General features: G+C 41.3%; 1 protein-coding gene across 1 annotated transcript in view; it reads left to right on the top strand.

Moving 5' to 3' along the window:
• The window catches only part of CUL4A (cullin 4A), a 408579-nt gene that overhangs the window by 359886 nt on the left and 30422 nt on the right, over positions 1-18271 (top strand). The window contains exons 18-19 of the mRNA XM_085622501.1: positions 3255-3427; positions 16184-16336. Coding sequence (XP_085478627.1) covers positions 3255-3427; positions 16184-16336 — 326 coding nt within the window. The remainder of the gene's footprint in view (positions 1-3254; positions 3428-16183; positions 16337-18271) is intronic.

The following is an 18271-nucleotide window of genomic DNA, read 5'->3' as shown; positions in this document are numbered from 1 at the left end:
CTTACCCTTGTTATTTTTAATTAACACATTTTTTTTTAAATTAAATATTGAACATTTTAGATAGCTTCGGCATTCTTTATTTTTTAGTACACAAAACAAATATTTGTTTTCATTTATTCGTTTGGTATTCATAGTAATGGTTTTTTTTATGATTATGCCCCCATCTCCAGTTAAACTAACCCTAATATTGTCCTGCTCATTAGTCTCTCAGCCATTCAGGACATATATACAGCTACAGGTTGCCAGCCTGCTTGCATAGCCCTTCCCTACAGTTGTAATACAACTAGAATGTTCTGTACTCATCCCTACATATTTCTGCGGGAATAAACTCGCTGGGGGGATGGGACAATCATCGCGAAGGGGGCAGGGGATGGGACAAGCAACAATGCAGGATGGGAGGAACGTGGCACACAATAAAGCAGGGAGGGACGGGCTAAGCAGCATTGCGGGGGGCAGGAGGTACAACAATGTGCAGCAGGACGGTGGGCGGGGAGACGGTCTGCAAACATATGCACTCTTACGGAGTGCTGCAAGTAAAAGAAAAAAGTACTCTGAAAGCACAAGCAGTAGAAGGAGATGGAGCAAGGAAGGAGTCATTGGGCCATTCTCCTGTGAAGGGACAAACACAAATATTTAGCAAAGCAGGCATGCACTGACCAAAGAGAAGCAAGGAAATTAGAGTTACGATGAAGCCAATCATTGAGAAGTAATGGGTGGGCTCTAACCCCCTGTAAGTAAACAAAATGTCTCGCAATCGACAGCGCATGCATGCACTGCCTCAGATGAGACTTAAAAAGGACGGGGTAACAAATCCTTTTAAAAAGGCAAGTTACAAAGATCAAGGAACGGCTCAAAATTGTGACAGAAGCACAAATATTAGTACCGAATCCTAATTTTGAAACTTTTTAAACGTTCTAAAGATACAAAACTAAAATGGAGTTACTAAAGTCAAACTGGTGTTATGTTTCTATTTATGTATGCAGCGCATTGACTCAGCCAAAGTAGGCACAGATATAACACAAAAGAGAGGAGGTGGTAAAGAGTGTGTGCAGATAGGGGAGAGTGGATTCAGAGAGATTTCCTTTGGTTTTGAAATCATGTATGTAGTAAGTTGCAGCCCCGAGAAAGACAGCAATTGATCCCTGTGGAAGAGGTTGAGAGTGGGGCAATATAAGGGTGCTTTTGGTGTCTGCCTAATAAGTTAACATTTTCTGTGTTTAAGTTGAATGTTTCAGATTTGTTTTCGACAGATTAGAAAAAGAAACGCAAAGTGAAATTTGCGTGAACTTGGTTTTGTCATGTTTTTTTCTTTGTTAGAAGCTGAAGTTGGTAATTTTTCCATTCATTAAAACAAAACAGAATCGTGTTCAAGCATGCAAATTGGCATTAGTTTTGTTTTTATATTTAAAGATGCAGCCAAGCCACAGACCACTGCCAGCTGTTCAGACATCACTGTGATAAAGTGTATACGTGCACGGCTGCCCATTCGCCTGTTAGGTCACGATTTCCGGATTTTATTCTAGTACCACAAGAGAATAAATAATCTGTCTAGGGCTATCATAATCTGCCTGGCCAGATCCCCAGTTCAATTTTCCATATGCAAAAGAGTGAAGAGTGTTCATTTTTGTGCAGGTGGCTATAGATAGTGGGCACAAGCACTATTTTTGGAGCTTTAGGACTTACTTTTCTTCAGCTGAATTTAACCGAAAAAAGTGACCGAGAAAAGTAGGTTTATAAAGGAGCATGCAAGAGTGAATAGTTGAGGGTGGTATAGTAAAAGAGGCCGGACCTGTAATCAAAACTAGGCTGCTTTGGTATTCGGCAGCTCGTAAGAAAACGTTTGGGCCCCTGCTTTTATTTGTTCCCAAATTGAGCACTGGGGTGTGAAGCATAGCACCTATGTGCTTAATTAAGTGGATGCTAATACGTGAAAGCCAGCGTTCCCTCTTTTCAGAAGCTTGGGTGTAAGCTAGCCCTTAGAAAAATTTCAGTCTGTCTTGGTCACATAACCATATCTCGGTGCAGAATAGTAAACTTAGTTTCATGTTTCCAAATAATACATTTTTATGTTGACAAATTAAAAATAAATTGAACTATTGTCATTTCATAAATGTTAAACATTTTTGTTCAAAAGATAAAATGTACGCCATAAATATTAAAGAAAATGCACCCCAAGGGATAAATGCTGGAGACAATGGAGTGGAAGTAGGCTTAAATGCATATTTTGTGGTTATGCCCGGTTTTGCTAATATATTGGAAGAAATTGTTGAGTCATACTAAAGGGACTCAGTCATGCCATTTACCAAATGTTTCAAACTTTATTCTGCTAAGGTATGTCCAAGGGAACGGGAAGGCATGTTAAGCAGTGATTGGGCCCTTGAGACACGTTACTGGCGGCAAAGTATACCTAACTGGAAGAATTGTTCTCTTCTAATTATGGATTGGTCCAAAAACTGTGGCTAATGGTAGCAATGGGAATGTTGTATTATGAGTTAAGAAATGAGAGACAGTCATTTGGAAACCTCTCATAGACTGTAAAGAGAATCATCTACCTTGTCAAGTCCTTGGACATTGCATGGTATGAAGATCTACTGTGATCCGTGATTTGTACTAATGGGCAAATGGTGGTTGGGGATTGATGAGTTAAACATTGTTGCAGTGGTATAATATGATTTAATATGCTCTTATTTTTTGACCTATGGCAGGAAAGCGCGACATCTGGAGAAAAAAAGCATAATCTGTACCAGGTTAATTGGTGCAATCAGTTTATATGTATTCTTTGATGTACCACTGTTCTTGATTCTTTGAAAATAAACAATTGCTCCCCCTGGGCTTCAGTCCTCTTTAAGTGGTCCTACTTAGGGGGAGAAGCAATTGTGACAAAGTGGGAGGGAGTGGCTGCTATTAGCAACACAACTGTGAATCAATATTGATGAGTCTGTGGCCATCCACAGAACCTTCATAGATTATGCTTAGTCTACTTGAAAGTGTTCTTGTTTCATTGCACAGTTCCGAGTTATACTGATGGTTATACCAGAGCCAAATGCTTTGTGGTGAGACTGAGATTTACGAAGTAAACCATTGTGTTTTTTATTTACCCTCTATCTAGATTCACCTTGCAGTTTTTGGTGTATTAAGTGATCAAATTCCTGAAAATACAATTGTATACAGAAAGGTTATGTTGTTAAAATGCACAGGTTAATTGCCATGGTATTCTAAGATCGCCCCCGAACGTCACATTTCTTTGTGTTTAGAGGATGGTGAATTACGGAGAACTTTGCAGTCACTGGCCTGTGGAAAAGCACGTGTGTTGATAAAGCATCCAAAAAGCAAAGATGTGGAAGATGAGGACAAGTTTGTCATTAATAATGACTTCAAGCATAAGTTGTTTAGGATCAAGATCAATCAGATTCAGATGAAAGAGACGGTATGTATTGCAAAGTGCTTTTGGATCTAACCTTGCATCAGTGTTGAGCGATCTGATGTATAGATTGTACAGTGGATAATGTACCAGATAAGCAATCTGTAAGAACTATAGGTAACTTTTCTTTTTTCTGTCATATTTCTATTTTTCATGAGGTACCTAAATAATGCAATATCAGATCAGATGTTCTACCACAGTACTGACATTATTAATTGACCATTTCCGTATAAAATAGTCATCCATGAACATCCTCCTCTAGAAGTATTAGCAGACCATGGGTCTATAATGTTTCGCCATGACCTTCCTGCACTGTGGTGAATTTATCTAGCACAGTAATAGCTGATGTCACATGCTCTTCTAACTATCGGTGTCGCGCCAAACACTGCGGCTGACTCTTGGTTCAGCACATCAATCCTTGTTCAATAAGTATAAATGTCCTGTGCATTACACTCCCGGAGTCTGCCGCAGTTCGGCTCCACTGGAATCCAGACAAGAAAGTTTACAAAAAATGGAAGGTGCACCAGGAAAAATGAGTCTAAACGTAAATAAGGAAGTCCTTTGGAATACTTTTATTCTGTATGATAAGACATGAAGTCAGGTGTCATCCAACGTGTTTCGTTCTTAAAGCAGCAGGACTCTAGTCAAAAGACTGTAACCGTCACCCAAATGCCATAACTGCAATTAAGGATTTGGAACTCGTATTCGGGAGTTATACGGTGGGATTCCACTAATATCCCTTCAGTTTTCTGAACTTGACAGGACTACTGCTAATTATCAATTCTGCCCTGAAGAAGTTGTTTAACGCCCTAAATGTCTTAATTATTGCAGACTCCCACCTAAAATTGCTCTGCTTCAGTATAAGTTGATAGGGAAAATACACTTCCCCAAATCTCCCCCACCAAACCCCCACCCCCCAAAATAATCTCCCACTTTCCAGTTCTAAATGTTCGCATGAATGAGAAAGGGAATACTTTATGCGTGGATGTGCTCCTTGTAATTGGGCAGAATGCTGTCATTCACAGTGAAGTTAGCCAAATGCAGAAGTAGGCTGACCTTTTGTCCCATGCTGCAGCCTTTCGTGGATGGTGGAAGAAATATGTGAATGACACACTAACAGAGCAATGGATGAAGAAGGCTAGCTGAAAGCCCTTATAAGTATATTATGTATATAATTTTAGTAAATTCATAAGCTCTTGGTCAACGTCAGATCTAATAATAATCATTGTAATTTATTTCATTGTATGTGAATATATTTTATGTAGGTAGCTTAAAAGTGTGCCATGTCTTCCTGGTCATACGTTGGACATTATTGATCTAACCCCATAGTAAAATCCAAGATGTGGTTGAATGCGTAGGAAACATATTCAGTTGTGTTACTTGGAAGCATATTGACTTAATAAGCTATTTAAAAGGCATGAAATACTCTCATGTATAACAAAATATTATTCTCCAACTGCGTGAAAGAGCTTTTGTCGCCCTTGACATGTAAACAGTGTCCTCATTGCATCACTATTCATTGCTCTCAAAATTATCAATATCTGAACCAGAATGAATTGTTAAAGGTATACAGCCACCGTAATGTGTACGAAATGGTAGATTAAAATGCCCCACAAACCTATTTCACGTTCATGCCCTGGCGACCTTTCAGGTCCACTGGCTTGATTTGTCTGCCCGTGCGCTAGACTTTTAAAAATAATTATTATTATAAACTATTCATGAAAATCAGCTGCTTTGCTCATTACACCTATGGTACTGGCACAAAATGCATAGTATTGTCAAATTGTGTACTCAACAAGTTAAATATACATTTGCCCACCGCCAAAGCAACTTACATCAATTGCCTTATTTCGGTATGTTCTAAGAGTTAGAGAGAGGAAAGGGAGGAGGAGGAAGAAGGGGGGAAGCCGTCTCCTCTTAGTTGCAGAGCCCTATTGCTACATGATATTCACCAATCATTCGCGGCTTTCTGCCCAAGATCCTTCTTACATATGCTGTTCCAAGGGGGGAGGACCACTCTCATCCTGTTCACTCATAAGGAGATATCTCTGCAGCGGTTCCCGAATATCTCTGGGGCGTGCCCGTGGTGGCCTTAGTTCCCAGTATGTGGACAGCTGTCCATTACAGAACGCAGCTTCTTTAAGTCAGTCTGTCCAACATGGGCCATCCGGCAACCCCAGCACATCGCAATTCTGCGCGCAGCAGGAGCATAGACACTGATTTCAAATTCTCCACAGGCACACTGCTCACATACCCCAGCAGTCCAATCAAAGGGGGACCCTCTATGCGGACCTCCAGCATTTCAAAGATGGTTGCCCAATACCCACGAATGTCACGGCAATCCCAGGCCAGATGCATAACTGACGCTGGGCATGCCCGGCACCTCTCGCATCTCACCGCCTCTCTCAAGCGGACCCTGTGCAGCCATTCTGGCGCTCTATGTAGCCTATCTAAAAACTTTAAATGGATCAGGCAGAGCTATAGTTGGGGGATAACTACTGAGACTGTGTGCAGCAAAATCCCTACTGTTCCTCCATTATGGGTGTGCCCAGCTGTACCTCCCACTCTCGTCATGCCCCATGAACACAGACCGGAGCCGTGCGCTGCATTGCCGCAGATAGTGGTGTAATTAGCCTGCGGGGCGAGGGGTTAGTCAGAAAGTCCTTCAGCACCTGGACCGTGGGGGGTGCGCCAGGATAGAGCTGAATCATGCACGCAGGGCAGCGCAAGGCTGATAAAATGTCAGTCTATTAAACGCATCCAACCCTTCCCCTTTAAAGTACTGTGTCCTGCTCTACAAATGTGTCCTCTGGAAATGTATCTCCCATTGTGACAAGTCAGAGTGTTTTTTAACCTAGTGTAAGCTCATGCGTCAGCTGCGATTGGCAGCGTGGGATTTCTTAATAGCGGTATAGAGGGAGCATATAACATCTTTAATCGTGCCCTGCGTCTCAATTCATGCCTGGCCCAGATTGTGCAGCCAGTTGTGTCCACCCTGGCACATGGTCTAGGTTGAGGTTTATAAAGGATTGTGGTCAACGGCGTTGGCGCCGCTTGATCGTGTTCCAGTGTGGTATGTAAACACAATGAGATGATGGACGGAGCGCTGACACTTTTCAGACACTCACCCCCAGTCACAGATCTGGGTTGAATCCATCATTGTTCTTTAGCTCACTTCGTCACCCCAGTTCAGAACCAGCCAGATGTAAAACAGTCTTGACCCTGTGCCCTATGGAACAATCCAGACCGAACTGCCAAGCCAGGTCTTCCCTTGACCGGAAACAATCTTCTTAGGACACGTTTCGTGGTAACACCCTTCATCAGCCAGGCTAGCTTGAATCCAGTGGCAAAGTGATCAAGGCACCCACGTCTGGGCATGCCCTGCCAACTTAGGGCGAACAAAGCAAACACAAGGTGATGAATGATGGAGCACTGAAACTTTTTAGACACTTACCCCAGTCACAGATCTGGGTTGAATCCATCATCGTTCTTTAGCTCACTACGCCACCCAAGTTCAGACCCAGCCGTATGCAAATCAGTCTTGACCCTGTGCCTCTTGGGAATAGTCCAGACCGAACTGCCAAACCAGGTCTTCCCTGGACCAGAAACAAGCATCCTGGGACCCGTTTCGGGGTAACACCATTCATCAGCCAGGCAAACTTGAATCTAGTGGCAAAGTGAGCCAGTGAAGTATGTGCCATGAATTGTGTGGGGTATATCCAGTGATAGCTAAACTGGGCTTGTGCGCAGGATTAATAAAGATCCATATCAGATGCACCCAATCCACCTTGCTCAAAAGGTAGTGTTAGTGTTTCCCAAGAAATCCTGGGTTGCTTGCCAGCTCAGTTAAGGGATATTAAATTTGATCTTAATCTTCACCTAAAGGCACCGCTGTGGGGAATCGGAAGGTTGATAAACAAATACAAAAACTCGGGAAACATAACCATCTTGATTATCGCCAGGCACCCCATCAGAGACAGTAGCAGCTTCTCCCATCTCGGCAAACAGCTCTCCAACCACTCCATGAGTCTGCCATAGTTGGAGCACCATAGTTTGTCTACATCCCGACTAAGCCAAATCCCCAGATGTCTCACATGTACAACTGAGATATACATTCAATCACTAAAACACTCATACATACACTCACCCAACCATACAGTCCATCACAGTTGCACACTTAAAACCATGCGCCATAGAATCACCCACTCACACATCTATGCACAGAGTCGCACACACCCTACCCACACAAACACTCAGGCACCCATACAGATACTGAGACAACCAATCAATAACCCATATAGAAACTCATATAGGTATTCACAAAACCATGCAGCCACTTATACACCAACACACAGACACATACAGACATTCACACAGTTTAGTCACTAGTCTGCAGTAAGATACATTTAATGACTCACTTATAGAATCAGTTACGCACCTAGAAAATCATCCATTCACACACTTGTACACCCACTCATTCTTCAATAGGCCTTTCCCTATATATATTAAACATATTAAAACTTTACAGTGGAGCGAAGATGGAAAATGCGTCAGCTATTTGGACCATTTGAAAAAATTGGAGCAAAAGTATTCCTGCAAAATCCGGCACGCCTAAAAATTATCTTTAAAGGTGTAACAAGAAGCTTTAATAGCGAAACACTGGCGGAAGATTATCTTCGGGAGATTACAGAGACAGCCTCTGGAAATCCAGGGAGGAAAACTAAATTAGATATATGATTCACAGCAAAGCGAATATATCGGACTAATTACCTATTGTAATTTGAATTTAAGAGTAAGAATAACATGTTGAAACATGGACTATTGGCGGAATGACTGAACGGATTGGGGGGAAATTTAAATTTAAATGTTTAGAACAATTTGAGTTTGGGTCATCTATAAAAGATAAAGATTTTATTTATATTAAACTAGCCTAGATCGCAGGGCCTGCCTGCGCAGATGTCGCACCCCTGGTCCAGACAGGCCCAGGTAACCTTCAAAAGTGGTGGTGGGTGGGGGGGGGGGGGGGAAGGGGAGGGGAAGGATGGACAGGATAGACATAAAGGATAGCAAATCAATGCTAAAAAGGGAAAAGAAAATACATACAAGGACCACAGAAAATCAGAATGTCAGAGATATAAGATATGGCAACTCCGCACTAGTACTATGGTGGTGATAAAAATACTATCGCTGAATATTTGTGGCCTGAATGACCTTAAGAAAAGGCAAATGGTTTCAATAGGGCTACAGAATTGGGGAGCTAATGTTGTATGCATGCAGGAGACGCATATTGAAGGGTCCCAAAGCCAGTTGTTAAATACACTAGGGTACAAATTGGTGTGTGCTACTACACAAGGAGTTAAAACTAGGGGGGTTGCAATTTTGGCTAAAGGGAGTGGATTGGTGTTTAATAACTCCAAAACTGATAAATTTGGCCGCTGGGCAATTACTGAATGCAGCTATCAAATAGGGCAAAAAATGACAATTTGTGCTATTTATGGGAGTAATACAGACGACCCCGTGGTGTTCGATGAAGTCTCTAATGAATTGTCACACTGGCCCCCCCCCCCGATTTTTCTTTGTGGGGACTTCAATATAAACCTTCCTACCGACTGGTCCTTGAATGATGACTGGACATATAAAGGACGTAAACCTAAGGTATTTCGCTCTCTTAAATATCTGTGTCTTACACATGGTCTTGTAGACAGCTGGCAGACTTCAAACACTAATATTGGTGATCTTGGTTATACATTTTATTCAAATCCTCACCGTACGCATGCCAGAATTGATTATATTCTACTCTCAAATTCATTAATTAGGAATTCCCAAATTGTTAAATTACCCCGAGTACTATCTGATCATAATCCTCTCTTTTGCACATTGACTATTAGGCAAACTAAAATCGAGTCTACTCTGTGGTCATTTGAAAAAGCTTTACTGAATGACCCTCAGTACTGTCTTCATATGAAAGACTGGATACCCAAGTTCCTAGTAGAAAATATTAATAGTACCTCAATAGAGGTTGTTTGGGACACATTGAAAGCAGGGATCCGGGGGGAGACTATGTCATATTCATTTAGAGCAAACAGATGAGAGAAAGAAGAGTTACGGAGGTTACAGGATGAGCTTATGCTAGCAGAAGCAGCACTCATCAGTAACACTAGCAATACAGATACAATTGGGGATATTTTCAGTACCTTAGCTCAAGTAGCAGTAGCCAAGGCAGCAATCACTAATATGTTCTCAGATAAGGCAATACGGAAAGCCATGGCACAAACAGAATTAATACACGAAGTTAATGAGCAAGTGGGCCATCAATTGGCGATGCGACTGCGTCAACAGACCAATGCTAATTTAATAAGGGAGATTGTAGATCCAGTGGAAGGTCAGTTAAAAGATCCAGAGCTGATCAAGCAAGCATTCTGGAGGTTCTATAAAGAATTATATACCGACAATAATAATAGAGACACTACAGAAATAGAAAGGTATTTAGAGAATTGTGAAGTTGTAAAGCTTGAGGAAAACATACAGCTGGCCCTAGAAGAAACTCCGAATATGGAAGAGGTACTGACTGCAGTCAAGAATCTCCCTAAAGGGAAGGCGACAGGTCTAGACAGTATCCCTTTAGAGTTCTATGATATATTTATAGATGAAATTAAATACATCCTCAGGGACCTGATCATTCATATCTTCTCCGGAGGGGAACCCCCAAGTTCTTGGTCTAAGGCCAAAATTGTGATTTTTGCAAAAAAAGGGAAACCTCCAGAACATTTAGGATCATATCGTCCAATAACTCTTATAAACGCTGACTCTAAAATTTATTCTAAAATCCTGGCTAACCGGATTGCACCAGTAATACATAATGTTATTGTCAAAAGTCAGCACGGTTTTGTTCCTGGAAGATCAACGATAAATCATATCCAGAGGGTTATTACACTTATAGACGGAACAGAAATTACAGGAGATCCTATGGCTTTAATCCTCCTGGACGCAGAGAAAGCCTTTGATAGGGTCTCCTGGCAGTTTCTCTGGAAAACAATGGAGATGGTGGGATTTCGAATAAAGATTATTCAAGCACTACAAAAAATGTATAATAACCCTAGGGCTGTAGTATCTGTTAATGGAAGCCTGACTAAGGAAATCGCTGTCTCTAGGGGTACTCGTCAGGGATGCCCTTGCTCCCCATTGCTTTTTGCAATATATATAGATCCTTTCATTCGGTACATGGAGAAACACAATCATATAACTCCTATTATTTTACAGGGGTATACAACAAAAACATTTGCAGATGCTGATGATATTGCTATAGTTACTTCCGATCCTATAACAGCAATATTGAATATTGAGGCCGAGGCTAGAGAATTTGGGCGGGTATCAGGATATGCGCTAAATCAAGGAAAGACACAAATTGTTCTAAATCAAAAAATTGTGATGGATGATCCTAGAGTGGTGAAGGGAGCAACATATCTGGGTGTTACAATCTCTTCCAAATTAGAGGAAGCAGTGGAGATAAATCTTAAGCCAATGCTGAACACGATACAAAAAGATCTACGACGATTAGACAATCTCCACCTGTCCATTATTGGAAGAGCAAATGCAATTAAAATGGTGTATTTCCCGAAGATATTATATTTATTTAGGACAATTTGTCTAGAGTTTTCAAACCAATGGTTTACAGCAATAGAACGTACCTTTTCTAGATTTATATGGTCATATGCTCAACCGCGCCGTGCATATAAATATCTTACCCTCCCTAAGGACAGAGGGGGGCTAGCACTTCCCAATTTAAAAAGATATTACTGGTCATGCGTATTACTTTACAGCAAGGAATTATTACAAGGGGGGAATAATGTAGAGATACATACCGCCTCAATCTTTCATTTACTTATCGGGAATTCCTGCTATGGCTACCTTTGGAGGCACTTACACGACAGCTATCATAAAAAGGTCAAATTCAAGACTCTTTATAGTTGTTTCAAGGTATGGAAGGCGGTTAAAAAAGTGCTAGAAATAAGACGATTCTCATATTACACTCCAGTCTTAAACAACCCAAATCTCCCAACAATTATCTTTAAAGATAATTGTGTTCATAAATGGCATAATCTAGGAATTATCCAATTAGGTGATTTTTATACTAACTTGGGGGTTAAATCCTTTGAAGTTATGAAGGAAGAATTTGGTTTAGATTGGCGAGATTTTTTTAAATATCTCCAGATTAGAGACTTCTTAAAGCACAAACCTGGAGTAAAAACACTCTGGGGAAAATCTTTGGTAATAGAGACCATTATACATCCTAAAAAGCACTCGATTAGTGGAGTTTATGAGCTATTGTTAGATAAGTTCCCTGATGATTTAGACAAAACGTCTATAAAGTGGCAAAGCAAACTTGAGATCTCCAAAGAAGAATTTTTATATTCCTATCAGCTAGCACAAACCATTCTTATCTCTACCAAACTTCAGGCACAATTTTATAAAACCTGTTTTTTTCTCTATTATACTCCTGATAAGATTGCAAAATGGGGAACTGGTAAAGGGACTTGCTGCCCGAGATGCAATCTATTTAAAGCAGACCCCATCCATATCTTTGCCTCTTGCCCAGTGCTAGTGCCTCTGATCCAAGATATAGAGAAGTTCTTAACCTCTGTTCTTCACAGAAAGGTTGTCTTGTCACCAGCGGCACTGGTACTTGGGCTGGAAGACTCAGATAATCCTGAGAATGGTCATGATTTTATATTTGCTGCTATGGCTGTTTGTCGATTATGTCTAGCCTCGGCCTGGTTGGATCCGCTACCACCCACATTTCAACAATGGCTAGCCAGGCTTTTAGCAGTACATAACATTGAGACAGCCATATATAGACGGAAAGGTAGAAGACGCGAAAGGGGCTTGAAAATATGGACTCCACTTACACTCTGTCGAGACTTACAAATTTGATTTATTATCATTGCTGTCATGGATCTTTCTTTCTTTTTCTTTTTATTGTTCTAATTGGTTTTTTTTTTTTTGGTGAGGTATGGTATATACATATATTTTGTAAAAGATTTTCCCTTAATGTTTGTTTATTTAAAAATGATAATCATAATGTAATGTTCATGATATTAATGTACAATATGTTAACCTGTCCTGGGGGGGGAGTAAACAGATATAAAAATTAATAAAAATATGAAAACAAAAAAAAGAAAAACACACAAGAAGGGCTAAATAAAAAAGGCCTAATGTGTAAAAGAAATACACTTCAATCCGTATAAAAAATTGTTTGATTAAAAAAAAAAAAAAAACTTTACAGAAACACAGACTCACTGGATGACGTCATCAGTGATGTCATCAGTGATGTCACTGACCATGTCATGAGTGATGTAATATGTGACGTCATCAGCAGTGCATTGCGGGGGCGCAAGTTATAGTTAGCTGAACTAACTATAACGGGGGAATTTCTAGGGTTTTGTACGAGGGAAATGTCCAGCTAACTATAACGCCCCTGAAACCTATGTTTTTTTACTGAATTTCTAAGGTTTTTTTAAATGCCAATTCCTAACTATAACGCCCCTGAAACCTTTGGTTTTTTCAGTGAATATATATATATATATATATATATATATATATATATCTCCATCCGATTGAAAAAAATTAACCAGTCAAAACCTCTTAGTGAGATGATAGCAACAAAAATAGCCGACAGACATAGAAGACCCAAATGGGGCCCCATAGCCCAAACTACCAAACAAAGAAAGCATTGTAGGGGTGTCACAACACAAACACCCCCGAGAAGCTATGTCCCTGTCTATCCTACCTAGGCCTACTAGTTCTCCCTGTTCATGTACAACTCAACGTCCTAGAGTCCCTGCCCTGGGATCACTTATTTTAAATGTATTTTCACTCCAAGCACATTTCTTCATCTCTGCTACAAGAAGCCTTGATGGTAGATGTCAAATTGGTGCATGTTGGCAAGGTTCCATGTTTCTAGTCCTCTCCATTTACAGATCATTTTATCAAGTGACGCATGGCCCCATGTACTCAGCCTGATTGGCAAATAGAGTAGGGCATACAGGCAAATTAATAGGGCGAGCCAAGCCAGATCGAGCTATGGGTCTGGCGTGGCTAAAAGAGTGTGGCAAGCCATGAAAACATTTTACCTGTATATTGCCCCACAAACATAATGTAAAAATATGATAGTTCTTCAAAATTCATAAAAGTTTATTTCTTTAACATGCAGAAGTTTTGACCTTAGTACATCAGATTATTAGTAAATCAGATTATATCACTACCTAGACAGACATTTATTAAAAATGACCATTTTTAGAAACATTCATGGTACCGCCCACCAGCAACAATGCCATTAGAAAACTAAAAGGCAAGTCAATAGTCATGTAAACCCTAGGCATGGGCTAGATTCTTCTTCTAGATGGCGCAAAATTACAGTCTATTAAATCAAATATAAGAGTTGCTTGTACAGCGCACATCCTGAACTTGAGTATTTGAAAGTACTTTCATATGTGATAATAAGGCTGTCCTGTTTTCAGTGTTTATTTTTTTAATTCTAGTGGCCATTTTCAAGTGTTTCCTCAAAATCAGTGATTAACAGGGTTTATACATTTTGCCAACCTGAAAAATTTGCCAAAAGCTGTGCTTTTCCTGTGCCTTCAAATTATATTCACAGATACTATTTTTATTGTACGGACCATCTATTACAGAAACTAGCGTGCATATAGTTATCCTTTGTGGTTTGTTTTTTTATATGCTTCTTCAAGGGTCACATTTGTAGATGTACGGAGGTGGAGAGTAGGGTAGTTACCAATATTTCAATCTTTTCTTCTTGAATAGTTGGCAGTTGGTCTTTGTGTATTCCTCCCAATACAATGAGACAAATAGGGAACTATCTGTTGACCGAATGGGTCATCCTATCAGGATGAGTGGAGTGGAGCTGTTCCCTGCCCCACTTACATTTCAAATGGATGCCTCCAGTACATACACCAAGGAACTTGACACCAGTCTTTTGTCACCCCAAACAACTTGAAGCATTGACAGGGGAAAGAAGGAAGAACATTGCCAGAACCAGATGAGGGGATAGCCTTCTCCCACTTCAAAGTCTGGCACCAGGTATAGTTACTAGACCCTACACCAACTCTTCAGTACTCTCCTGGACCTGCAGGAATTACAGAAGAAGGCTACTTTGTTTCCCAGAGGACTGCCCTGCTGCTTGAGGTCTGCCTTGTTTCACAGAGGACTGCCCGGCTGCTATTGGATGATTGCCCTGCTGCTATTAAAGGACTGCCCTGCTGCTTGTATTCTGTCTTGCTCCCTGCAAGGGAAGACTGGACTTGCTCCTTTCATCCCAGGCTACCTGAATGTCGCCAAGGATCAGTTGGCTGACCTCCTGTTCTGAGCTATTGGGACACAACAAATTTCCAAAGGCCTCCCTGCAACTGAACCTGTATGGACCTGGCTGAGCCATGTTGGCCTCATCTAGAGTGAGTCCCTGACTCCAAGGATCAGTTGGCTGACCCCCTGTTCGGAGCTATAGAGACATAGCAATCTCCAGAGGCCTCTGAGCTTGCCTGGACCTACAATCGGACCTGCCTGAGCCCTGCTGGCCTCTGCTAGAGTGAGTCCCTGTCTCCAAGGGTCAGTTGGCCATTCTACCGTTCTGAGGTGTAGAGACACAGCACGCTCCAGAGGCCTCCCTGCAACTGGCCCTGCATCTGGACCTGCTTGACCCTGCTGACCTCTGCTAGAGTGAGTCCCTGATCCTCAAGAGGTGTCTCCCCAGGTCCTGGACTCTTGGCTGGCTTTAGTGTGCACTTCTCTACAAAAAAAGGAGAAATTCAGAAGTTCCGGACTCGAACGTAATTTTTTCAGTGGGACTAACCTGGTCTCGGTATCCGGCCTGTGCTCCAGCGCGGTTGGCCTGAACTTGTGATTTTCCTCCGACATGAGAGGACCAGATAACTGCAAGCGGTGCTTTTTGCTTCTACGCTCTATACTACTGTTGGTCTCATTTTATTTTTTTAAATTGACTGTATTTTTTTTTTATTGCTTTGGAATTTTTCTTTTGTTGTGTTTTTATTTTATTACTGTTTGTGTGCTGCAGAAATATTTACACAGTGCCTCTAAGTTAAGCCTGACTGCTTTTGTACCAGGCTGCCAGAGGGTTAAGCACAGGTTAATTTAGTTACCTTTGTGGTTGACTCTAGCAAGGACCGTGGTTGTTGCCTGAGTAGGGTTTCCAACCCCTCAATCAATAACCTGATTTCTTACAGTTGACTTTAGGTTAAGGACCTCATTAAGAGGTCAACCATTAAGAAGTTACTGGCTCCATCGAAATTACGAGTCCCACAGGCACGCCGCATGTCCAGTATCTATAACCTTCACCTGCTAACATGGGAAATATCCAGGTAAAATACAGAGAAAAAATGAAGAAAAGCCCTCAGAATCTGAACCAGAATTACCAATTCCAACTACAACCCCAACCTCCCCCAAATTAATTTTTCAGAGAAGGCCAATGGTCTTGCTTGTAACAGGTCAGCAATTTTTACCACCTTCCTCCGTAGTTCAAAGTACACCCTCCCGTATCAGTAGCTCCTAGATGACCTGACCGGTTTACAGGCACCTCGTAAAAAGGCAATAACTATGCATACGTTGACCTGTACTTACATACCCTCAACCACAAAAAAGGCCTATTCATCAACTCTTTTCAGACTTACAACAGGGTATGTAACATTTTATCAGTAAGTGTACTGACTCCACTCTTCTTTCTCTGTTACCCAGGTGGAGGAGCAAGTGAGCACAACGGAAAGAGTATTTCAGGACCGACAATACCAGATTGATGCTGCTATTGTGAGAATTATGAAGATGAGGAAGACACTGCTCCACAACCTTTTGGTTTCCGAGTTGTTTAATCAACTTAAATTTCCAGTAAAGGTAACTGAATTTGTAAATCTGTAAATGGAACTTGCACTCTTTGATTGTACAGGTGCATTCAGATCACTTGCAGGGCAATGGATTATTCATTTGAACTATCAGCCACTTTCATTAGCCTATTCTGTCGGCAAGCGGAAATGCATTCTTGTTGAATATTGCAGAAGTGTTGAACAGAGCGGCCACCTGTTTATGCACTTACTTCTCTTTTTTAATAACAGAAGGAAGCAAACAGTGAAGCAGATAGGAGCAGACATGTAGGTAATTTGAGGAAAACAATAGATTATGTTGAAATAGTGGTCATAGCAGAAGCAGTTGGTAAACTGTTAAAGATTACAGGTGTTGAAAAAGAAATGAGAGCCAATGGTGCTTTTCCAAGATGTATTTGACCAGGAGCAATATTGCTAATTAAATTGAGCACATTTAAAGTTAAGACTGGGCAGGCTTCTAAGAATGCGAATGTTCTAAATATAATACAGACTCAGAAGCTGAAGCTCATGGTTCAGACAAAACAGAAGAGGCAGAGTTTGAGGGGGAAGAGATGGAAAAGAGAAAAATAGAATTAAATGACCAAAGACTCAAGACATTTAAACAGAACTAATGGAATGTTAAAGGATCAGAGCAGAAAGGGAAATGGTAGTGCAGTGAGAGAGAAAGTTATTAGTACACTATCATCGTTGGGAAAGAGCAAGGAAAATGACTGTAGAAGCCGTAGTGAGAACAAGCAGATGTGCTGCTAGACAACATGACTAAAAGACAGTAACATTGACAAGGTCAATTGCTCGGGCATTGCAGAGATCTAATGGCTTTGCCAATGTTTGTTCAGTGTTGACAGGGTCTTGCTAAACAAATGTGGAAGTGATAGTGAGAAACAGTTGAGGAGCTTTGAAGTGAAGCGAGGATGTGGGGTAACGGCCAAAGCTGCCAACAGGGGAACTGGGGAACCAGGTTCGAATCTCTTGGTCAGCTGAAGTGTCTGTGATTCTGGGCAAATCACTTACGCGTCACCCCTGCCTGTGACATTGAGTGTGCTCCAATTCCATCGAATCGTGCCTAAGAAATAAAAGCAGCAGCGACGAGGAAGGTAGTGGGGGGACGGGTCAAGCAGAGAAACTGGAGGGGATCAGGAAAGGGGCAAGCAACAACAGGAGAGGGCAGGAAGAAGCATCAGTGAAGGGGGAAAAAATACCTTAATTGAAGCAGGATCAGCGACAAAAATTAATGTGTCATTGTGTAATGTATCTGGTGAGCTCTTAAAGCACTCCAATATCAAAGGCTCGTGTTCGTGCTATGGCAAGATGAAGGACGGAGCGAGCACTCAAAATCCATTGGATCGATGCAAAAAGTGCTGTTAGTGTTTTAACTACTTTTTAAGAAATGCGTTGGTTTATGTACACATGCATGCATTTTAGTGGTATGTGTGAATGTGTACAAATATGCATAGTTTACGCTCATGGGCTGTGTGCGCACATGTATACAGGTATGTTCTACACTGGCGGGAAAAGTGAAGAGAGGGTAGAGAGGAAATGGACGGGGGCAGAGGGGTTAAAGAAAAAAGCAGCACCACAGATAAGGTAGATTGACTGAAAACATAAGCATTCATATGGAGTGCTTGAAAACAAGGAAAAAAATAGCTCAGAAAACCAGGAGCAGTGTAAGGAGACATGTACTTGGTCCATGTGCTATAGGAGGGTCAAATAAAAGAGGAGGGCATGATGCATGCATGCCATGACGAATGTCGTCAAAGAAAATGAGAACGCCGTGAACATTGACCCATAGTAGGAGATGGACGGCATGTAAGCAGACAGTAAACCTACTCTACTGAATCGGCACTGCTCCTATCGACAGAAATCGTCAGCAAACGCGTTGATGAAGGACAGACTGTTGCCTTAGTCCTTCTAGACCTCAGTGCCGCATTCAACACTGTAGCCCATCAAA

This window comes from Triturus cristatus, chromosome 8, assembly GCF_964204655.1.
Source record: "Triturus cristatus chromosome 8, aTriCri1.1, whole genome shotgun sequence".
Classification (NCBI taxonomy): Eukaryota; Metazoa; Chordata; class Amphibia; order Caudata; family Salamandridae; genus Triturus; species Triturus cristatus.
Note: the sequence above shows the minus strand (reverse complement) of the source record. Positions and strands in the feature narration are given on the sequence as shown.